The sequence below is a fragment of the Neodiprion pinetum genome, chromosome 6, assembly GCF_021155775.2.
Source record: "Neodiprion pinetum isolate iyNeoPine1 chromosome 6, iyNeoPine1.2, whole genome shotgun sequence".
Lineage (NCBI taxonomy): Eukaryota > Metazoa > Arthropoda > Insecta > Hymenoptera > Diprionidae > Neodiprion > Neodiprion pinetum.
This window is the reverse complement of record NC_060237.1, coordinates 2,954,970-2,979,008: the sequence shown is the minus strand read 5'-3', so window position 1 is coordinate 2,979,008 and position 24,039 is coordinate 2,954,970. Positions and strand designations below refer to the sequence as shown.

Below are 24,039 nucleotides of genomic sequence, written 5' to 3'. Positions count from 1 at the left end.
TATCGGATTAAGTTCAGCTTGGTTCGTCGTCGAACGTGGTAGTGACATCGATGCTGCGAGCTAGAGAGCTGTCAGTAGTTGCAAAATGACGCAGTAGACCCTGGACGGAACGGACTGGGAAGGACGGACGACCGAACGATGCTGCGCTCCGCACGATGAGTGGGAGATTTTACTTTAATGTAAGTAAAACTGTAACGAGTTTTGCTACCGCGGTACAGATCGTCTGTGATCGGATTTAATTTTGGCATAAATAAACACTTTATCGGGAAACAGCTGAGAAAGCTCAGCTTCAAAAATATCGCCTTTGTTGTGGTGACAGGAATCTATTTTTCGCTCTTGCACGTAACAACCTTCTACCGAGTTGTATTACACCTACGCATAATGTGTGACTACTGCAATCGCGTTAAATGTATGAAAACAAACTTAAAATTATTCCGTTAATTTTGTTGTACTCCAGCAACTATACTAGCATTTGAATTTGCATTGTTTTTCTTTTTTCACCCTTTCTCTCTTCTTTCTCCCGTTGACGATACATTTTCGGAAGACAAAGAAAATTACATGAAATGTTAAAATTGAGCTACTACCTTGGAGTACTAGTGCTGGTTCAGCAGCTGTGCTCAAATTGCGCAATGATTAAGTGGTAAAATAGATGTTCCCCTGCCATAAAGTCAGGGCCCAACTTATTCTTAATACTCGGAACTGTACTTGCATTCCGTTTTTCGAATAACATCAGACATTCTGATTGTAACTTGTTTTTATAAAATCCTCTGTCACTTCTATATTATTTAACTTCAAACCCTGAAAGATTGACTAAGAAGATAATTGATTGATGCCACTTATCAATATGGCTTTAACTGTTTGAACTTTGTTCGACTCTTCGATAACATTGCATCTTCAAAAATTATAATTGATGGTATTTAATATTTGAGGAATTTTACTTTTTTTGTTACAGAATCCTATTTTTCAAAATTAAATATCATATTTTTGCAATATTGCTCTATTTTTCTTTCCCGACATAAAGTGACGAAGATTAAAATTCAAGTAGAACTGAATAGCATTACGAGTCCTCGACAAAATAGATAGCCAACTACAGATTACGCTCGTTAGTAGACTTATGTCCATCTTCTGTTTGTCCCTTGCAAATAAATTGGATTATCACCCTATCTTTCAGAATCAAGGTGTAACTTCAACAAGGCAAAATGTCAGCTGAGTCACCGAGACGAGGGATACACAAAGGAGCGCAAGTGGTATCACCGCAGCCTGTCAGCGACCGGTCGATTATTGAAAGTGTGGCTGGCATTATAAATGATATCGTCCCTCAAGTTGGTTTATTTTATTTCGTATATTTATTACTTCAATTTACAAGATTAATATCCTACATATTGACAACTCGCACGAAAACGTCAGTCCATCTTACAGCACGTTGGGTAGATTGTGAAACTTCACCTCCACACATTCTGCATTTATGTGTATTAATAACACAGAAATTCCCTCCGAGTCATATAAAGCATGGAAAGTTCCAAAATTCAATGTATAGCCGGATTGATGTTACATTACTTGATGCTCTCCCTTTCAGGCCTATACTGGGACACCAACCGTCGACAACAAGGAATCAATAACATGGGCTAGGTTTGAGTACGCTGACGTCAATGACCCCATTCTTTATCCAGACTATAACGAAGGTTCAAGTACACCTCCGCTGTTGTTGGTCCTTGGGTATGGGACTGGTGTACAGGTGAAAAATTTACTCGTAAAACAAGTTCTGTGTACATGGCAATGATGCTGTTCGAAGTTTACTGCATGTTTATCAATTTTTGACCTAGACTTTAGTTATTACATGAAATGAATATTAAAACTCCAGGTATGGTTGATAACTGCATCTGGAGAAGCTACCGAGGTTCTTTCCTGGCGCCAAGGAGTTGTTCGTACTTTAAGATTTCTCCCAAATCCCAAGGGAAGCAATGAGCAGAGTGATCTTTTCCATTCTAAGAGACCATTGGTTTCCATCTGTGATTCAGCTGGCCCAGGACCGCAATTTTGCAATATCGGATTTATTTCTCTCAAAACTGGAGAACAAGTGAAGAGCATCAAGTTTAAAAACCCTGTCAACGACGTGCTTGCCAATAGGAGAACTGTTATTGTTTCTTTCTCAGAAAAAATTGCTGTCTTTGATGCCAAAAATTTAGAAGATATTTTAACAGTTACAACTTGTTATTTGAGTCCTGGGCCTAATTCTAATCCTGTAGCTCTTGGAACAAGGTGGTTGGCGTACAGGTAAGTCAAGTTGAATGGTGTTAATCTCAAATACTATTACTATTACTACTGCGACACATTATTGTATCTATAACAATTGCAGCGAAAAAAAATTAATACCGGCAAGACGGAGCAGTGGAGGGAGCGAAGGAGAAGGTACACAAAGTTATACTGCTACTGTCTTGCATGCTGCCAAATCGCTTGGAAAAGGACTTAGGGGTTTGGGCGAGACTGTAGCATCCACCCTGACAGGCAAGTAATCAGGATTGATATTTAGACGTTGGAAAGCTGTTTGTATATATCTATTAACTTTTTGACCACCGTTAAATGGTATATCATAATTGTTTAGGAAATTTCTCAACAAAACTTGCGTACACATCAGATACATTTGATAAAATGCTTCTGTTAGTGAACACGGTACTATAGTGGCGTGTCAGCGTTAAATGGAAAGCAAAAAAAACCAGTGGGCCTATTGAGTGCTTCAAATTTTCGGCACAGAAATCACAGATATTTATCGATTTGAAAAACATATATGAGAAACAGAAACAGGCTGTATAGTGTTAGTAGTTTTTCGAAGCTGACGTTTAATCAATTTTTGATCAACTTAGGACAGAATTATACAAAATATCTATTATACGTTAACTTCCTGCTACCTCTACTTAGGAAACTCGGTGCCTCCGTCAACTCCCAATAGCGTTGGCTTTGATACAACCCAGCCAGGTGTTGTGACCATACTTGATCTTCAAGCTGCCAAAGAAGATAAAGAGTTGGATGACGGAACAATTGAAACAGTTCTAGCACATTTCACAGCTCATAGCGATGCGATCGTAGCCATGACGTTTGATTTAACGGGAGCTTTACTCATGACTGCTGATCGTCGAGGTCATGATTTCCACATATTCCGGATACAGCCGCATCCTGGTGGACCTACATTGGCTGCTGTTCATCATCTCTATGTATTGCATAGAGGTGATACTACTGCCAAAGTACAGGTATGTTACTATTACAAATCGGTGTACCAACTCATTTTACATCACGACGCTGAAAGGAAAAGTCAATTCAATCGGTCATTTTCTGCTGCTTTTGTTTTTTGTTTAATCAAATGTCCGAACATTTTCGAACATCTATAAAATATTTCAAATGCCTAGAAAGTAATGTCAGTACAGTTAAGGGTGTCGCTCGTAATCTTGTTACATACTTTTATATAGTAACGGAAGATTTGTTTAATAAGTTATTCATTCAATTCGTTGTATTCTTATCATAGGACATGACGTTTTCAAGTGATGCAAGATGGGCAGCTGTATCGACTGTTCGTGGCACAACCCATGTTTTCCCTGTTGCACCATATGGCGGTCCTGTCGGTGTTAGAACCCATTCAACTCCACATGTTGTTAACAGACTCTCAAGATTTCACAGAAGTGCTGGATTGACTGCCGACGGCACAAGATCTCATTCTCCGGTAGCTCACGCTGAGATTCCAGTGTCAGTTTATCCTTATTCCAATCCTCGGCTACCACCGTACCCTCATCCAACTATTCTTCATCCTCTTGCTCAGATACGCCAACCGTCTACGTTGAATCACGTCAATAACCAACCTCTACCCAGGTAAGAATATTGTTACAGACGTTATTGCTAATGACTGTATTCATTGTACAAATGGATGCAAATATCATTTATCGTCCTGATGTTATATAGTTATATTGCGAAGTGAAGTAATTCGTCGTTATTATTGTGGTTACTTTTGTTGTTATTATTAATATTATTATCATTACGTAATTATTATTCGTTATATGAAAATGCTATTACTTTATAGGATTAATAACAATAATAATAATGATATCAATAATAATAACAATTCAACCCCCTGTACCCTTTTGGGTATGTTTCCATAAGCGATTACTTTATGCGGGGTGAGGCAGGGATGGGTTAGTAACCATCATCGTGTGTCTGCAGCAATCTTAAAATATTGAACATAAACTACCACGTCACAGAGAGTAACCTAGCCTAGCCACGTATAAATAAATATTAGCATTGTTACTTTTAATGTTTCAAATAGACCTCAGCAAAGACAACGCCTTCAATCTGAAGACAGTGGGAGTTTACCATTGAAAATCTGTTGTTGTTTTGCACCGCAAAGAGCATGGCTCTATGCCCAAAGAGATGCCGGAAACAAAGTGATCAAACGTTCCGTTGACTCGTTGTTCATAATGGCGTGTCACGGCAACATGATACAATACGACCTAGAACCGAAACCAGCGGCAGGTACAGAAAATTTTTAAAATTTGTGCTGTGAATGTTTCATAGATTATATGTAATCTGATGAAATGAAAAAAAATTTGATTGGCAGGAATTCCAAAAGAAAAAGTCTGTGACGACACTACGATCGAGTTAGATGTCGAGGCCAAAGGGCAGTGGCCGTTACTCAGATCCACAAGTTCACTCGAAATATTACCACCGCTCCCGGGATCAAGTCTACTGCTCAGCATACCTGTAACCCCAAAATGTAAGCCTGCTACAGAGTCGATAGAAGATCAGTGGCTGAGTCAAGTTGAGATCGTAACTCACGCTGGACCACACAGAAGATTATGGATGGGGCCGCAATTCATTTTTAAGACGTACAATGCACCCAGTGGGTAAGTTTAGTAATGTTTCGAATTAGCAATCTATGTAGCACTATTATAGAAATAATATAGCAGCTTGTTGAACCTTATTGCTGAGACAATTAAAAATTAACTCATCTACTTATTTAGGGTTGCAGTGAACCTAGTCGAAGCAGAAGCTGTGGAAGTTGGTGTTACAGCAGGATCGCGACCTGCACGGTCTAATCCTGTTAACATGCCGCACACTACCACAAGACCATTGGTTCCCGTTGTTATTGACGGATCAGGGAGTGAGTCAAATACTCTTTCCACTTCAACTTATTTTTACTTATAGAACCTTGTGAGGTTTTTCTTTCACTTGTAAAATGTAGAACAATGGAGTGAGGTTATTTTTCATCTTAATTGATCTAGTGAAAACTTAAGGTCTGGCATTTGAATATTGCATGGTTAAAAATACATGTTTACAGGCAGCTACGAGCAGTCACCTAGGTTCCTGGAAACCTATGAAGACTCACTGGAAAATGATACTATAAGCGTTGGCGGTGGAGAGAATCAACTCCGAGAAGATTTAGCAGAAGCTATGTTGGAAACAGCCACCACGCCGCACCGTGTTCCAGGTAAGCTTTGTCCTAACGTAGGTTTACAAGAGCACAAAACTCTCCCCGGACACTTGAGACGTATGTTTATTTATGAGAGGTGAAAATATTTGTCAGATTAATTCATATAACATCGTCTTTAGATATTATCTGGAAAAAGTTTCACTTATACCATTTTGGACATTTGTACAGTCTTGCTTATCTTATCTTTTCGTCCATGGGGGGAAAGTATAACTCCTCACATGATTGTATACGTACTATCTCAATAGAGACAGACATTTAGTATTCGATTTTCTTAGTTTTCGCAGTTCACCTTCTATGTTGGAGAAGTGGGCTCATTTGAAATCTTTAGTATTCAATAAATCGCAGCTACTTCTTGGAAGTCTGAATTCTAAAAATCTGAAGTATGAAGGCAGCACTGTACACGTTATCTGCACATTTTCACAATTTACGTTAATATAGCTGATAATTAGCGTTTTTTATACCGTTCACTAATTTGTGTCACTGTTACCCATACACTTATAAACGTAGATGGAGCATTCAGTAGAAACAACTGAAGTCAATGCTCAACGAAGATAGAACTACTTTAAAGTACTATGAAATAGTTAGGTTTTCTTCTAACATCGTATTATCTCTGTCTGACTTGCGAGTAGCAGGAATACAGACAATACAAACATTACCAATCCTGTTATGCCCAAGTTCCTAATGTGCTGCCAGAGTGAGAGAGAAGGAGATATTGCTGTCCCTCTCTGTCGATAGGTTCAGTTGTCCTCACTGAGTGCTCCAGATACATTTTCAAGCAAATGCTGCTACTAGACTACATTGTTGCCCATATCTATAACAATATCTGAGTCCATGTTAGATAATGGCAATGTTTATAACTTTCAACCCTTGTCTTTGAGCAGATGAATGTTGAATAAATGAGCTTGTGGGGGCGACCATTTTCAGTGGCACTGAGCAAATGCACTCGGGTGAAAATATGGAAAAAATATTTTTGAAAACTTCTCTGTTTCATAAGGCAGTCTCAACCGCCACCAAGTTCAGAGCAATAGTTAATAGTAACCAATCTTATTTCAGGAATATGTGTACTTTTGTCATCCGCTAATCACCAATTGGCAAATAATTGGTTTGCGTGTATACACAACTAATAGCTTGGCGATCGTTTGTCACCCGGTTATTGTGTACGGACAACTATACATACTTGTAGACCTCAAACGCTGCATGTGGCACATAATTATTATTAGTATTTTAAGTTCTAAATAATATACAGAACTGGCCAGTGGCAGGTATCTCAGTTACACCCGTCGGGTATACTTTATGAATTTAAGCCCATCGCTAACACACATTGTACAAATTACCTACACCCGTCCTGATGTCTTTGCTTGTCGCAGAAAAAACCGATACCCTGCACAGATAAATTTTTAGCCATGTGTACTGCATTCGTTCATCAAAAGATGCGTTTACACCATCCACAATATTAAATAACACTCTCTTTGAAATTAAGACGGGATTGCTTATGACTATGTCTTGGATAACAATGACTTTTAAATTACGTCGACCCTCCTTCGCTTTAACAGTTTTTGCAAGCTAGATAAAGAAATTCACAATTGGCTGTAAACTTACAACCAATCATAAAAGTTAGTCTTAACCCAAAGTGCAAGGTCTATGATATGTTTATGAAACATATGTATACTTTTTTTATTTGCATTAACTTTTTAATCCTTGTCCGCAACCTAAACTATACGAATCTCTTGCTATTGCACACTCATTTTATTACAAATCTCGTATGCAAGGCCAAAGTCTCAATGTAGAATTATATTTGACATTATTATAGATCGTAGAAATTATTTAAATATTAATTTCCTCCAGAGTGCACTTGCATACGCTATACTCGAGTAACCTGATTCTGACTCTTGTAACGTTTACCGTTCTCCTATTAAGAGACTGTCAGCATCTGTTGTTGATCCAGGTATACCATTAGTACTCGTACGTATGTTCAGACGATGTGCAGCTACCTGCGCAGACCAGTAAAGGAAATTATCATTTGTTGAAAGCTTTTTTAGTATGCATGCAGTCATATGAGTCTCTGAAAAAATTCACCCCTTTCAACCCCAATCTGTCGACTTTTGATCCTTCGTTTTAAACTCGTTTAATTACTCATGGGTAATTCGTCTGATTTTACTTCCTCCTTTTCTATACTCCGTGCAACAATTAGTTTACTTGGTAGATCGCTGCGATTGATACCTGCCAATGGCTTTTTCTGTTACTAGGGAGGCGAGTGGTAGTTGAAAGGATGGGACAGCCCGTCACTAAAGTTGTCAACCCTCTGGGCACCGTTATAACTATCTCTGCCGACGAGGAAGATATTGTTTCCAGTGATAATTATGAAATGGACAACAACCTGGAGCCGCTCCGAAGTCTTTGCGCACAAGAGGGTCCTGCATCACTTGATGATTTTAAGCAGGAATCACAACCTGTTAAAAATTTAACAGAAATTTGTGCTGAAATGCGTACAACTAGTGATTCAGCTCTTGACTCACTTGCCAGTCAGGATATAAAAGAAGTTGTCGAACAAAAAGCACTATATGCAGAAGCAATGAAGCTAAGATCGAAAGATACAGTCAACTTTGACGAAGCCGGAACTTTCAGTGACGTACAAATGACTCTAAATTTATGTGCTGAGGCTGGTCAAATACCAGCAAGCCCAATGACTCAAGCTAAGGAAAACCCTTGGAATCAAAGATCAACATCCGCCCGATGGAAACTGCAAGAGACTCAAATTGCTAGGGCAAAATATGTTGTTAACTACGATGAAGATACAGTCGTTTTCACGGACAACAAGGAAACAGTAACTGAAAGAACTCGTAATAATGAAGAAACCTCCGAAGAAAGCGATCATGTTCAAAATCCCCTCTGTACAAGCAAATACAGTAATAATCCTATCTTAGATAACACAGTGCGTGAACAAACTAAGTGTGTTACATCAAAAAATTCAGGTGAAGGACAAATCAATACAAAAGAACTAAAGAATTTTAGTCTACACACGGGAACTTCATCTTTTGATTTGACCTCAATCAAGGACCAGAAAGAGTATAAAGATAAAAAATCAAAACAAAGAAATGAGAGTGAGAACAAGTCATGTTTAGCGTTACAATCCAACCAACAAGACGAGACAAACAAAGTCAATGTCTCTACGGCCAAAGGTATTCAGAAATCACTACCAATTAAAGAGAAATTTAGCAAGAAAAAAAATAGGAACAAGCACAAAGATGTTGACCGATTCGAGTCGTCATTTGAAACTATCAAGGATTCAGAAATACATGCGATAACATTACCAGCTACAGATTCAACTTCTGTAAATGAATTTGGCTCCTGTGCAAATGATAAACTTTGTCAGTCAGACAGCGGTACATCAAGACAGAATCATACCGTGGAAAAATCATTTTCTGATCAGGTATTGCATATCAATGACGTTAGTGAATATTCGATTTTAGAGAAAAACGAATACAAAGACGGTGTATCTTCAAATCATTCAGATGAAGATTTGGAGCACATTGACACGTCCGAAGTAACACTAGATCTGGCATTCCAAATCATGCCAAGTAAAATACAAGACTTTGAAACGGCGAATAATCCTGGTAAAAGCCCAACGACAAAATGTAACGATTTACTAACGAAGCAAGAGAGAAATTCAAGCAAAGCTACATCTTCTGACGATGATATGGAACACATACATTCTTCAGAAATATCAGAAGATTATTCAAGACGAGTTCAACAAAAGCATCAATTTGATACAACAGGAACTGGATCTGACGCTGAGTGCATTAAACTTGGGAAATCCCGAAAAGCTATTGCACATCAATCTGCAACTTCTCCCAGGGTCTGTGAGGATGGTACGTGTTCAGAAGGAAATTATGTTACACTGGAGACTGATGTACACAAACGATCTGAAATCACAATTGAAGACGAGTGTGCGGGGCAGCAAGTTTTCCTCAGGAATGAAGCTGATCGGATCTACCCAAAGGTACTTGCAAAAGTTTTGGATGCGGAAGAAGTAGTTGAATCCAATCCAGATGTAAATAAGGGGAAGGAAAGGGTCAAGACCACCAAAAATCGAAAAAAAAAAGATGACGTTCTGGTCGTTGTTGTTTCCAATACTGTGGAAAAAAATGAGACTGCATTAGACGAATGCCCTGATGATTATGTTAGCAGCAAAAGAAATAAACCACCAGGAAACGTTGTAACTGAGGACATGGATGGGTGCGTCGATAAAGCAACAGGTGCGCCTGCACCCTCCCGACGCTTTGCACATAGGGATGGAAAACTGATGTCCAACGAAGCTACATCTTTGAGTAATATTGAAATCATTGATATTGATGCCTTGCGAAGAGCTGAGGCTCGATGTGAAATTGATGCAAGTCACGTCAGTAGCGGTGATTGTAGAGTCTCTGAATTTAGACCTGAAATCTTGCTGGGTCGACCAAAAAAATCACGGAAATTAAAGAAGATCACTCATTGCGATACAAGCGGAGACGGTGCACTTAATCCTAGTCCTCTGAGTTTGTCTAAACTAAAATTGCTCGAGACAGAAATACAACAACATGAGCCGCCTGAGATTTCTAGTGCAGCACAAAGCGAAGAACGGAACCCTGCAAGCTCATGGAGCTCTGTTGTGAAAAAAAGTAGAGATAAATTAAGCTCTGGAATTTGTGAGAGATCTGGAGATGCAGAAAAAGAAATTGATCTTGAATCGAAGATGCTCCAGCGAATGGAACCAATTTCGATTAATCAACCCACATTCCCAGGAGATAGGCTCAAGAACGTTAATAAGACATTTGATGAGGATAATGAAACTGAAGAATGTCCGAAACCAATCTTGACTCCTGGTAAATACAAACAGTTGAGATCTAATTGTGCATCTAATGAATTTTCTCAATTTCCCAGTACTTATTTTAAACCAATTTCAGGAAATGAAGTCAACGAGATTTTAGATGGATGCAGGAGATATACAGCTGTACAAGATGATCGCTTGCAAAAGTGTAAGGATACTAGAGTTCACAGAGATATTAAAGACCAAGTCAGAGAAAAAGTCAATGAATCTATGGAGTTAGAATTCTCTGACTCTGTTCCGTTTTTATCTACTCGCGAAAAAGATACCCTGAAGTGCGACTACCCAGCGCAATCTTTAGATTGTGACCAAAATCTCGCAGAAGATTCGGAATTGTCATTGTTGTTCGACAGTGAAGACAAGTCGTATATAATTAGCAAAAGTGAGTCTGTAGCAACATTGGTACAAGCTGGGGAACACTCATCTTCATCAGGTCGTTCCTCGAAAGAACCTTCACCTGAAGCAGAAGTATCACCTTCAAAAGAAAATGATATTGATCCAGAACCTGCAGCTGTCGACTCTTTAAATTTGTCCGATGATACGAACGTAAATAGTAATATGATGGATACAGAGGAAGAAAACTCGTCAAAGGAAAATATTGACAAGGGTCCTGGAAATGGTTGTACAACTGCTAAAAAGGGGAGGTCGAAAAAGAAACGACGCAGATGAGTAAAGGAATGTGTAGACGTGCAAAAGGCCAGCCTTGCCTTATATTTACTTTTTATGCATGTCACCGGAGTTGATTAGCGAATTGTTATTTATAATTTAAATACTTGAAATGTCTTGATCGATTATCATCTATATAGTAGCATAGTCAACAGTAACAAATAGTATTGTACTCCTGGTGTATTGGATTAAAATATAACCCTTCTGACTACACAGACTATAATCCAATAAGCCAGGCATATAATAAATAAAGTCTGGTTTACAATGGGACACATATGCTGTACAGATGCCATACTTGGAAATAATATTCATGCGTTCGCTCATCGTTATTAAAGTGTATTGTATCTATGGCAAGTACGTGTTCCATTGTAAACTGGGTTTCACAGAATTGTAAGTTAGCTTTAAACTTAACTTATTGTGTTCAAGAATTGTAAGCCAGTTGGGTATATTTAATGGCAATTAAGGTCTCTAATTTATAGTAACCCAGGCACTTCCATCTACAAGGTTAATGGATGAAATTTGGACACTGTAGTCACAGGATACATAAGGGCGACATAGAATTATTAAAAGGCATAGTAAATGATAATGCATCGGGTTTATGCGAGTGAGTATTATAGCAAGCCTTATGCACACCAAAAGTGTATCACTGTATTCCTTTCAATGCCACCACTGACAAGTATTAACGTCAGCTAGGAAATACGAGTCTTTTCATGATTGTACTTACCACAACAATGCGTGAAGCATTACCCTGACAACGCAATAATTTTCAGTACCCCGTTGTTCTATATCTAGGTAATTGTTCCCTTATGTTCACAATTGTTCACTCTTACTGTCATGGTATTCTGTCCTACTAACTAATTGTCGTATTTGAAAATCAGAAACTGGTGTTAATTGACCGCTAGGTGTTCAGCAGAAATTATTAAGAAATATTTAAAAAAATAAAAAAATAAAAAATAGATAGAAAATGCAGGAGTAATAGAAAAAAAATTACAAAAGCTTATGCAATTTATTTGAATGTAGCTATCACTAGGTACTACATACACAACCTTAAAGCACGGAAAAAATTGCTAAAAAAAATTATACTTAGAAAAATAGAAACACATCAACTACACTTAGGTAAGAAAACTGTTGTGTTATACTCGCTTCGTAGCATGATCTTATTGCTGTATTGTTCGTCGTCATGATTTAGTATCTGATCATCAGCTTATAACTTATTGACCGGTATCGATAGGAAATTTTAGGGTAGCCAGTTGAATGATAATATGCATTAACAACGGAAGTCAACCTACTCACTTTTAATTTTATGGCTCCTGACGAATCTTCAAACCTTCAGATATCGTTAGCAAATTGTGGAGTACATTTGAAAGAATGCAGAATATATTTTTTGAGAATGAACGAATTAGGTTCAGAATTAAAAAAATACTAAAAAAAATATACACAACGTATATTTGTAGAACATACGTTGCCCTATTGCTTTCAGCTCGTTATTGTCTGCCGCTGTTTAATTCAACCGTGTATTTATGTTTTCTTCTGATTATTAATAGTACATTACGACCCTAGGCCCGAAAGTTGGATTTCCTGGCCGCGTGTGATATAAAGGCCGAGGCGAAAGGACTAGTTGTTCGCAACATTATCTAGATTACGTATAACTATTATTCAAAAATCTGTCTGATAAAATCGTAAGAGGTAATAATTTCACGTATGTACAATATATACATACAAATACGATATAATATTTTGAGATACCAAATGACAGGAGTTGTAATATATCTGTTATGAATACAAGAGAAAAAAAGCGCTGAGATATGAAACAACAAAAATTTAGTAATAACTGTATAAGTATGACATAATTTGGGATAACAAAGGCATAATTAAAGAAATAGTTCTACGAACACGATAAAGTTTGTTGTGACGAAAAACATGGCAAACCGGTATTTGCTGCAGTCCAATCTTTGAGAATGTTTACTGCTTTTATTATATTCGTATGAATTTCTTAGTTAAATTATTCACGAGAAATAAAAGTAATTGAATCATGGACACTATAATTTCTAACAGCAGCTTATAGTATATATATCAACATTTCGAAATTGTTCCATGACAGAGGATCGTATTTTTCAGTTTATTAAATCTTCCCTCTCGATATGCAATTTACCATGGTGTTTACAAATTATTAATGAAAATGTAAAACAAGTACCAGTAACGTTTTGACTCTTACTTCAAATAAATCACAATAGTAGCATCTTGATTTGTGTCATACTGTGGTTCCTGCACAAATCTGGAAATGCCCTAGAATTAGAGAATTGTCAGGCCGACTGCATAATTGGCTGGTAATACCTATTACGGTAGCTGAATTATTATAATAATAAACGATTGGTAGGCAATTTGCAGCTGGAGGAGACGCTCTCTTGAAACTGTCCGAACATGCAGGCATGTATCTATTATTATTTAGCTTATACTATATTTATTTTTAATTATATATTTATTGCTGCAGCGTGTAGGTGTATGTATATTTATTTCTGCAATTTTATAACCATCGGAGAACTAATAATCAATATTCGATATACAGTGAATATGGGGAAACATTTTATTTGAATGCTCCAATAATCATCAACATTCATGGATAGGCAATCAAGCATTCACTCTTGAGACTCAAGTGGGAAAAGCAACAGATTTTGTTTTGCCCATCATACGGATTCGCCCAGATGTAAACATAGATTGTAGACTTACTAGTTTATTTTATAGTATGACTATACACTCGATTATCATATTATACGAGTATTGTGCTCTAATATAGTTTAAGATATCGCATGCTACAACATAAGTATTACATGGACCATCAATATGTTGAATTTTGTGTGAAAAGGTCAGACTATCATGTCCAATAGCTTTTGCTTACAATTAGTTCTTAATTGTAGAAATTGTTCTTATATTGAGTGAATTAAAATATAAGTTGGATAGTTAGTGTGCAAAATATATTATACAATCTATCAGCTTATATGAACGTCACACGAGTAGGTTCATGAAACCTACTAAATTTTGAAACTAATAATATGTACTGGAAATTGGAATACACGAAAGTAGTACAAAAATTGAACTATTTATCGACTTTTGAATTATCTAGCACCAGTCTCAATATCACCATGCTTGTGGGTCATCTTATTATATAACAGGCCTAACGTTAAATGCCATTACTTACAAAGTAATATTTATTCTTGTGATTATTTGTGTAAGTCAAATATTTTTCTGGATATTACGAAGATCCCATACCAAGCCCGCGAATACATTTGATAGTAACTACCCATGCGGATCTGTACTATGTAATTGTTTGGATGTATAACTATAAAACCTTATTCGATCTACAAGTTAGCAAGGGACTAACAAACGCAAGATTCAGTTTCACTCCTTTCAGTAAAGCAATAAAGTTTCAAAATTATTTCTTCACTGTGAATAATAAATGATGTATTTCAATATAGAGTTAGAACTCCGCTAGTGTCAATTGCAATATGGTCAATATACATTTCCTATCCCAGTACCCTTTCTCTGACGGTTTGCTGCTTTGCTAGTTGAGGCTGCAATCACTTACTGCAGCTAGAAGCGAACGGGTTGAGGTTCCCTGTCACCCAAGGACCTAGAAAAAGTCAATGAAGTCATTGAGCTCTTCCGACACCCTGAATGGTCTTCCCGAGCATTTGACACAAGCTAGGTTCCAATGTAACAAGTTTCTTGAACTGGTAATTGACATAGAAAAGAAGCAGATCGAGTAATCTAGAAAAAAAAAAAATTAAAATAAACCGTTAGAACCACAATTACTCGTCTTAATGTCGTTATCCTCCATATGATGTGTTACATTCTTTACCACCCCACGGTTTTCTGCTATACTTTTGAAAACAACTTTGCTATTTCACTGATTCTCAAATCACTTTACTAGCATCCAATTCCTTCAGTAATAATTGTATTTTGTGATAAAGTGCCTACAAATAAAGGTCTTCTGTGTTGCAGGAGGTAGCCAATCTGTAGCGAGTTACGAAGATTTGAGCTCCAGTAGCTTCAGCTCGGCCAGCAGAGCCTCCCTGGATGCACGAAGTTCACCAACGCCTTCCTACGGAGCCGAGAATATGATGGTTTTTCCAGGGGACAGTAGTGGATCTATTTGAGATTATCTGAGGTGCGCAGCCATGTTGCCAAAGTGGTTACGCTGCCTCAGATAGAAACGGGTTATCGATAGATAACCATTCATTGATCATTCGTCAGATGGTTTCGACAATCGTGCAAAACCTTCGACTCCTACTGAACACGGGGTTAAATTTGGAACTGGGGGTGCAACTATGCGATAGTGGGAAATTTTTGGATTTTGAATTTTCAGCCAAAACCCGAAGTACAAGTAGCAAAATTTCATGCTGTTCCAAAGTTGCACCCCTAGTTTAAAGTTGTCCGAGTTAATGGTATATCAGAATATAAAAGCATATATATAAATATGTACGCACATTTATGTATATACCACGTGTCGTAATGCCAAATTTCATTATCAGATCGTGTGAAAGAGTAAAAATCTCTATACGAAGTTGCCTGAAGATGCTGAAAAGATCTTATTCAGCCCATGGCATTTCTAATATGTCGAAATCAAATTAGCAAAGTTTATTCTAAATTCAACGCTACAGATTTTTTACCGACATGTATTTAGTCATGGTTGATGTCAAAATAGATTGAACTAATCTTTACTGACCAATGTTTCAACTAATTTTGAAATGCAAAATTAATGCGAACCATTCTGCTCGCCGTCAATGGAATGCTGATACATTTAATTCTATTGTACGCTATGTACCCTTGGGACAAAGTGTCATAGGGCATACCATAAATATTAATAATTTACTGTATGATACATATTACTATGACATTGCAGGAGCGTAAACTCCTACGTATAAACATATTAAAATGCAGCTCTTATTTGATACATAAAATGGAGCACTGTTAGCACTGCAAAACTGTTCCTTCTGTTGGTAGAGAAAATTAAATTAAAAAATTTGCAGTATCAGCATCCATATACATAAGATTCATTGCTCATAAACATACAGATCTACATATTGTGCATTCTATACTTGTGAAAATAATGAAAACAGACCCGGGGTACAGAATGCAGCACTAATTTAAACCTCCCAAACTAGAAGTGTGCGGTTTTGCACTAACAATAGAGCCAACTATACTCTGCGGCTAATCGGGTGTTTATTACAAGACAAATTACATGTATAGCATGCAGATAGATTGTCGTTTTATATTTGAGACAATTGATCAGTAAGAGCACTTAATGATTATAAATTTAAGGAGAGCATCAGATTAATCCTCATGGCAGAGTCTGTAGATAAGTCGCACTGCTTTCAAAATTATAAGCATAAGAATACTGCTGCAGGTACATCTACCTTAGCTACTATTAGTACGAAAGAACGTAAACAGAGAGAACACGACATAAGTAAAAGAAACAAAGTAAAAAAAACTGGTTCAAGAAACAAGCATTTATTTTGCACCTAAAATATTTTTTTATTATGTCGATTGTTATTTTTATATAATGTAGTGGTAGTGTTGAAAATTCCAAATAGTATATAAGTCTTCATTTGAGTTCGATTTTTGAAAGTTCGCAATCATTATAGGTATATCTAATTCTATGTAGTCACATCTCATTAGTTTGTACGGATTATGAAATTTATTGTTAGTACACTTCATATATCAGACTTGATGCACTGACACTCCATTCCAATTGGTGATTGTATTAGTGTAACATGATGGAAAAATTCTCCACAGATAAATTATCATAAAACGCTGTATTAGTTTGTTATGGGGTTAGTAAAAATATGAAAACAGCTGTCAGCTTATGCAAAATCGTTAAGATCAATCATAGAGAGTATACAGATATATATATATGTGCATCATACTTAATGTAAATTCAACATAAGTTACAAACGTCAAGTAATTCTGGACATTCCATACCATTTGTTGCAAAATTTACAATTACGCAAAGGCAGTGTCGTGAAAAAATTGCACAAGCAATGACTTCATTCGTAATCAACAAATTCTCTTCCTCGTAAATTATATGACTCCATTGGTGATTTAATAATTTAAGCTGTGATTAAGAATATATGATACTAGTAATAACAATGATGCCTAGTGTGAGAGAAAAACTTGTAAGGAGAAAATTATACTAACGAATAAGCAGTAATAATCGGTCATGTTATAACGATACTTAATTATTCAAGCTTTTATATTATACTATACTACGGATATCATGAGATGTACCTATAATAAAATATGGTAGACAGTCTATGCTTGTAATCAGGATTACACTAGCGTAGCCGAATGTGACAGCAAGTTTTGCTGATGTATGACGCCGGTGTGAACTCAATTCACTCTATGTACTTTCAAGGTGGTTGATTTTGTCACAATGCCGTTAGATGAAGAATTTAAGTTGTCAATGATAGAATCAATTGCTGTCGGTGTACACATTCCACCACGTATGATACGTGGTAGGTAATTGAAACCTGCATTTCATTGTACCGTTGTTGTAATATAAAATTTTGATACATTCAAACGCGTGAATTTCATGAATATTTTGTATAATAATGACTTGCTGAAGCACAATTGAATCAGTACCATTTGCAATACCTCTTATAAATCGATGCATTGGTGACATGTTTACAATTGGAGTACACCTTGAAACAATATATTCCAACCTGAAATCCTTTGGAAAGTTCGGATCACTCTCACATTTTGTCTTGGTTAAAAAAAATCAAGATTGGTTTATTACATTCTTCCTCCATGATATTAATATTGCATGTGCAGCATCATTTTGTAGGAAGATGACAAGAAATATTCATGAAAACTAGAACACATAGGAGCTCTGTAGACTACACCACTTCCATTTCCAACCTCAAATTTTTGTCGTAACTTCAGAACCAATCTCTGTCCTATTCTGTGATAGTGCAACTTACACTTGATGGATGAATGACCATTGAACAGATAAAAATATTCAGCTTTATCCACACAGCTACTAAATTTTATTTAATTCAGATGAGGTGGTGGAGGTGGAATTTGCATTCCAGCCAATAATGCAGGGGGCGGGGGTACCGGATTGAACATTGGGGGTTTTGGTGGCGGTGGAACAGGCATCATAGGTGCTCCCATCCCTGGCCGTATAAGTGGAATGGGAGGAGGTGGAATTTTACCAATTGATGGTTTTTCATTTTTGAATGCAAATTGAAGAAAGAATTGTTTCGTGTCCTTATTCCAATGTGTCCAAAATTTGCCCTCAGCCTTCTCTACTTCTCTGCTGGGAACCTGATGATGAAACATTGCAAATATTATTCAAATGAGAAAGGAGGAAATCTGTCTGAAACATTCCGTAATCCATTGCTGTAAGCAAGTTACCTTGAACGCGATAGTCTCGTATGGTTCGGCAGCAAACAGCAGGTATTGCCATTTACGATCTGGGGGTTCAACTCGTTGTTCATATGCAGACATAAATCTGTGTCGTGGTATCACATTGTCAGCAACTTCTGGGTAGTCAACTTGAAAAAGTAAGCTTTGCTGACCAGATTCTGGATCTCTCTGTTTTGTCACCCTATAACCAGGCCGACCAATTTTGACAAATTTTTTTGGTTCAACTCTCGGTTTTTCAGGAGCAAGAGTTTGCGGAGCTTCTTTAGCTTCCTTCGCAGCTCTTCTAGCTAGATTTGCCTGATGCTTTTTACCCTGTGTGTGCGCCAAGTAACTTCCTTCGTTGTTGTGCAGCGTCAAGCAAAGCTTGCATTCATATGAGCCCAAGTGATTTTTCATAAAGTAGGGATCCTTGTTTAAATCAATTGTTTCCAGAGCAAGTTGTCGAAGGCGCTCTCTTCGGTCGCGATTACTTTCTGACCAGGAGGCCACTCCTCCGCCCCCAGTTTTACCACCTGGCCTATTTTGGAAATCCATATTGGCTGGGATCTAAAAAATCTGAATATTTCACGCTATTAGTATTCTAAAAGTAATACTGATAAAAATGTGTACTAGCCTAAAATGCGTCAGTTAATCATGCGGCATAAAGCATTGTGGACGCGTTCTGTTCCTAAAAGTTAGGTTATGGTGTTTTAAGTTTCAATCAGGTTTCAATAATAGCACCTTGAATTTAAAGTCTTTTAGAAAAAGTATGTAAACCTGTAAATTTATAGAAAGTGATGATATTTCGAGCATCGAGAGGTTACCGCAAGCGTGTCAACTATGAAACTTCAACCATTGCACCGACTGCATGTAATCGATAGCTACATGATAGAAATATGCATGTAAGATCGATACTAACCTTAATTGAAAATCGACTTTTCGTTGCTTTATACTATAATTGCACTGTAGCCTTATTCAAAATGTCTCAATATTGACAGAATTTTTTATATATCGCTGCAGGTGCAATACTCCTCTTTCGCAAATACCCGGCGTATAATACAAATGAAATGAGTATAGTGATATAGTATGTCGCACTCTCGGGTCAAATGTTAAGACCGTGGTTACAAAGAATTAATCTAATGGTCTTTCATACTATCCTCAGAGAAAACTTCGTGTGATTCACCGACGGGTATATAAAAAAAAGACATCGAGAACATCGTGAGACCAATAGTGGAGAACACACAAACAAAATACAGAGAAAGTTCATGTTTTCCGGCCGTAACTTTTAGTCCGCTGCTCACAGCGAGATGAGACGACTGTACGCACGAGAGTCCTTTCGAAAATGACATCGTTATAGGGTCCGAATGAATCAATTTCAGCATTTTTGAAAATCTGTAAAAGATGAATCGGTGAAAAATCAAAAGGTGTTAGCCTTACTTCTCTCGTGATTTTCGTCGAGTACGTACTCAATTCCATTCGCGCAATTAGGTTGATGGAATGCAATAGCATGAAAGAATTTATTGTAGCGATATTCGGAATCGTCAAACTTTTACCCTAATACCCAGAGGGCCTTATTCACGTTTTTTTGGTGATTTTTGAAACAAAAGACTGTTTGTCTTAGGGTCTATTTGTATGACTGTTCATAGACTGATTAGTCCTTAAGGTTTCCATAAAGGGCATTTAAATCGATGTGGGACCAACAGCTAACAAAAGAGAAATATAATATGGAAAGGATCCAATGTTTATTTATTTCGATGCAAGATACATAAAGTAGTAACAATACAATACAATACATAATGTTTACAATCCTGCAGAGGTGCGTCGGACTTCTCCGCAAGTCAAAACTTGGAGTATAATCTTGATACTATGTGGCAAGTTGTTAAATTACTGTACACTGACACGTAAACACTTGTAATAGAATTAGGACAAAATGAATGAGAAGCTGAGACTTCGTAGCTACAAATTTGTGAATTTTCTTTCGCACCTTTCTGATGGCCGTGTGCAGATTTTGTGTTCTAGCCAGATCTTTTGATGCGTTAGTCGGGAGGTTTAACGTTGTTTATTTCCGATTTTTTAACTCTACACTTTTTCGACTCGGAGCTATTTGTAGGATTTCGTTTTGACTAATTGGGACCTCGGTGACGGAAATAGAACAGCCAAAGAAGTACTCATGAATTTCCGTATTTTTCGGCTGTAACTTTTGATGCGTTGATCGCAGCGTATTGGGACTGCGCCCAATCGATTTCTCTCACAGAACTACGTCGGGACAGTGCCAGAAAGAATTTATTCCAGCACTTTTGAAAATCGCCAAAATTTTCGCAAAAAATGCAAAGGGGTTAGCCTTATTTTTTTTTTTGGCAAAAAACTTTTGGTCTCAGATTCGATTTAAACGACCCTTATCTGACCAATTGGACCCTCGGAAACTCAGAAATCGCAGCGAAAAGAGCGTAGGACCAACAGGAGAGAAATGGCAAGCGAAAAAGCACCTGCTGAAAAATGTCGAAAACACAGGTTCTCGTTTTTTGGCTGTAACTTCTGATGCGCTAATCGCAGCGTATTGGGACTGCGCCCAATCGATTTCTCTCGCAAAATTACGTCCGATCAGTGCTACAATTAATTGATTCCAGCACTTTTCAAAATCGCGAAAATTTTCGCCAAAAATGGAAAGGGGTTAGCCTTACTTTTTTTTTTGGCAAAAAACTTTTGGTCTCAGATTCGATTTAAACGACCCTTATCTGACCAATCGGACCCTCCGGAATGCAGAAATCGCAGCGAAAAGAGCGTAGGACCAACAGGAGAGAAATGGCGAGCGAAAAAGCACCTGCTGAAAAATGTCGAAAACACAAGTTCTCGTTTTTGGCTGTAACTTCTGATGCGCTAATCGCAGCGTATTGGGACTGCGCCCAATCGATTTCTCTCGCAAAATTACGTGTGATCAGTGCTACAATTAATTGATTCCAGCACTTTTCAAAATCGCGAAAATTTTCGCCAAAAATGGAAAGGGGTTAGCCTTACTTTTTTTTTGGCAAAAAACTTTTGGTCTCAGATTCGATTTAAACGACCCTTATCTGACCAATTGGACCCTCGGGAACTCAGAACTCGCAGCGAAAAGAGCGTAGGACCAACAGGAGAGAAATGGCGAGCGAAAAAGCACCTGCTGAAAAATGTCGAAAACACAAGTTCTCGTTTTTTGGCTGTAACTTCTGATGCGCTAATCGCAGCGTATTGGGACTGCGCCCAATCGATTTCTCTCGCAAAATTACGTCCGATCAGTGCTACAATAATTGATTCCAGCACTTTTCAAAATCGCGAAAATTTTCGCCAAAAATGGAAAGGGGTTAGCCTTACTTTTTTTTTGGCAAAAAACTTTTGGTCTCAGATTCGATTTAAACGACCCTTATCTGACCAATTGGACCCTCGGGAACTCAGAACTCGCAGCGAAAAGAGCGTAGGACCAACAGGAGTGAAATGGCGAGCGAAAAAGCACCTGCTGAAAAATGTCGAAAACACAGATTCTCGTTTTTTGGCTGTAACTTCTGATGCGCTAATCGCAGCGTATTGGGACTGCGCCCAATCGATTTCTCTCGCAAAATTACGTCCGATTAGTGCTACAATTAATTGATTCCAGCATTTTTCAAAATCGCGAAAATTTTCGCCAAAAATGGAAAGGGGTTAGCCTTACTTTTTTTTTTGGCAAAAAACTTTTGGTCTCAGATTCGATTTAAACGACCCTTATCTGACCAATCGGACCCTCCGGAACTCAGAAATCGCAGCGAAAAGAGCGTAGGACCAACAGGAGAGAAATGGCGAGCGAAAAAGCACCTGCTGAAAAATGTCGAAAACACAAGTTCTCGTTTTTTGGCTGTAACTTCTGATGCGCTAATCGCAGCGTATTGGGACTGCGCCCAATCGATTTCTCTCGCAAAATTACGTCCGATCAGTGCTACAATAATTGATTCCAGCACTTTTCAAAATCGCGAAAATTTTCGCCAAAAATGGAAAGGGGTTAGCCTTACTTTTTTTTTGGCAAAAAACTTTTGGTCTCAGATTCGATTTAAACGACCCTTATCTGACCAATTGGACCCTCGGGAACTCAGAACTCGCAGCGAAAAGAGCGTAGGACCAACAGGAGTGAAATGGCGAGCGAAAAAGCACCTGCTGAAAAATGTCGAAAACACAGATTCTCGTTTTTTGGCTGTAACTTCTGATGCGCTAATCGCAGCGTATTGGGACTGCGCCCAATCGATTTCTCTCGCAAAATTACGTCCGATTAGTGCTACAATTAATTGATTCCAGCATTTTTCAAAATCGCGAAAATTTTCGCCAAAAATGGAAAGGGGTTAGCCTTACTTTTTTTTTTGGCAAAAAACTTTTGGTCTCAGATTCGATTTAAACGACCCTTATCTGACCAATCGGACCCTCCGGAACGCAGAAATCGCAGCGAAAAGAGCGTAGGACCAACAGGAGAGAAATGGCGAGCGAAAAAGCACCTGCTGAAAAATGTCGAAAACACAGGTTCTCGTTTTTTGGCTGTAACTTCTGATGCGCTAATCGCAGCGTATTGGGACTGCGCCCAATCGATTTCTCTCGCTAAATTACGTCCGATTAGTGCTACAATTAATTGATTCCAGCACTTTTCAAAATCGCGAAAATTTTCGCCAAAAATGGAAAGGGGTTAGCCTTACTTTTTTTTTTGGCAAAAAACTTTTGGTCTCAGATTCGATTTAAACGACCCTTATCTGACCAATCGGACCCTCCGGAATGCAGAAATCGCAGCGAAAAGAGCGTAGGACCAACAGGAGAGAAATGGCGAGCGAAAAAGCACCTGCTGAAAAATGTCGAAAACACAAGTTCTCGTTTTTGGCTGTAACTTCTGATGCGCTAATCGCAGCGTATTGGGACTGTGCCCAATCGATTTCTCTCGCAAAATTACGTGTGATCAGTGCTACAATTAATTGATTCCAGCACTTTTCAAAATCGCGAGAATTTTCGCCAAAAATGGAAAGGGGTTAGCCTTACTTTTTTTTTGGCAAAAAACTTTTGGTCTCAGATTCGATTTAAACGACCCTTATCTGACCAATTGGACCCTCGGGAACTCAGAACTCGCAGCGAAAAGAGCGTAGGACCAACAGGAGAGAAATGGCGAGCGAAAAAGCACCTGCTGAAAAATGTCGAAAACACAGGTTCTCGTTTTTTGGCTGTAACTTCTGATGCGCTAATCGCAGCGTATTGGGACTGCGCCCAATCGATTTCTCTCGCAAAATTACGTCCGATTAGTGCTACAATTAATTGATTCCAGCATTTTTCAAAATCGCGAAAATTTTCGCCAAAAATGGAAAGGGGTTAGCCTTACTTTTTTTTTTGGCAAAAAACTTTTGGTCTCAGATTCGATTTAAACGACCCTTATCTGACCAATCGGACCCTCCGGAACGCAGAAATCGCAGCGAAAAGAGCGTAGGACCAACAGGAGAGAAATGGCGAGCGAAAAAGCACCTGCTGAAAAATGTCGAAAACACAGGTTCTCGTTTTTTGGCTGTAACTTCTGATGCGCTAATCGCAGCGTATTGGGACTGCGCCCAATCGATTTCTCTCGCAAAATTACGTCCGATCAGTGCTACAATTAATTGATTCC

At 38.0% G+C, this 24,039-nt stretch overlaps 2 protein-coding genes across 7 annotated transcripts; one reads left to right on the top strand and one right to left on the bottom strand.

Moving 5' to 3' along the window:
- The first annotated feature begins 37 nt into the window (after positions 1 to 37).
- On the top strand, positions 38 to 15,141 carry LOC124222530 (titin homolog). 3 transcript variants are annotated; one of them, XM_046633621.2, is made up of 14 exons: positions 38 to 179; positions 1,172 to 1,322; positions 1,577 to 1,735; positions 1,862 to 2,274; positions 2,357 to 2,505; positions 2,917 to 3,245; positions 3,518 to 3,858; positions 4,310 to 4,515; positions 4,601 to 4,886; positions 5,004 to 5,143; positions 5,321 to 5,470; positions 7,720 to 10,335; positions 10,417 to 10,488; positions 15,003 to 15,141. In XM_046633621.2, coding segments are annotated over exons 2-14 (4,986 nt in total). In that variant the 5' UTR covers positions 38 to 179; positions 1,172 to 1,199; the 3' UTR covers positions 15,005 to 15,141. The 3 variants fall into 3 exon arrangements, with proteins under 3 accessions (XP_046489577.1, XP_046489574.1, XP_046489575.1); XM_046633618.2 differs by lacking the exon at positions 15,003 to 15,141 and having other exon boundaries at positions 10,417 to 14,831; XM_046633619.2 differs by lacking the exons at positions 38 to 179; positions 15,003 to 15,141 and adding an exon at positions 233 to 409 and having other exon boundaries at positions 10,417 to 14,831.
- Positions 15,142 to 19,685, bottom strand: Sf3a2 (splicing factor 3A subunit 2). 4 transcript variants are annotated; one of them, XM_046633642.2, is made up of 3 exons: positions 19,327 to 19,685; positions 18,417 to 18,983; positions 15,142 to 18,326 (listed from the first exon to the last, which is right to left on the bottom strand). In XM_046633642.2, the coding sequence occupies exons 2-3, from the start codon at positions 18,960 to 18,962 to the stop codon at positions 18,051 to 18,053; spliced, it is 822 nt and encodes a 273-aa protein (XP_046489598.1). In that variant the 5' UTR covers positions 18,963 to 18,983; positions 19,327 to 19,685; the 3' UTR covers positions 15,142 to 18,050. The 4 variants fall into 4 exon arrangements, with proteins under 4 accessions (XP_046489598.1, XP_046489599.1, XP_046489597.1 ...); XM_046633643.2 differs by lacking the exon at positions 19,327 to 19,685 and adding an exon at positions 19,149 to 19,299; XM_046633641.2 differs by lacking the exon at positions 19,327 to 19,685 and adding an exon at positions 19,185 to 19,299.
- Positions 19,686 to 24,039: the final 4,354 nt, after the last annotated feature.

Excerpts from the sequence above, each read along its gene's own strand:
- LOC124222530 (XM_046633618.2), top strand. The coding sequence starts at position 1,200 with ATGTCAGCTGAGTCACCGAGACGAGGGATACACAAAGGAGCGCAAGTG. Across the intron at positions 2,506-2,916 it reads TGTAGCATCCACCCTGACAG|GAAACTCGGTGCCTCCGTCA; the intron begins GCAAGTAATCAG and ends ACCTCTACTTAG. Across the intron at positions 3,859-4,309 it reads AATAACCAACCTCTACCCAG|ACCTCAGCAAAGACAACGCC; the intron begins GTAAGAATATTG and ends TGTTTCAAATAG.
- Sf3a2 (XM_046633642.2), bottom strand. The coding sequence starts at position 18,962 with ATGGATTTCCAAAATAGGCCAGGTGGTAAAACTGGGGGCGGAGGAGTG. Across the intron at positions 18,327-18,416 it reads ACGAGACTATCGCGTTCAAG|GTTCCCAGCAGAGAAGTAGA; the intron begins GTAACTTGCTTA and ends TTTCATCATCAG.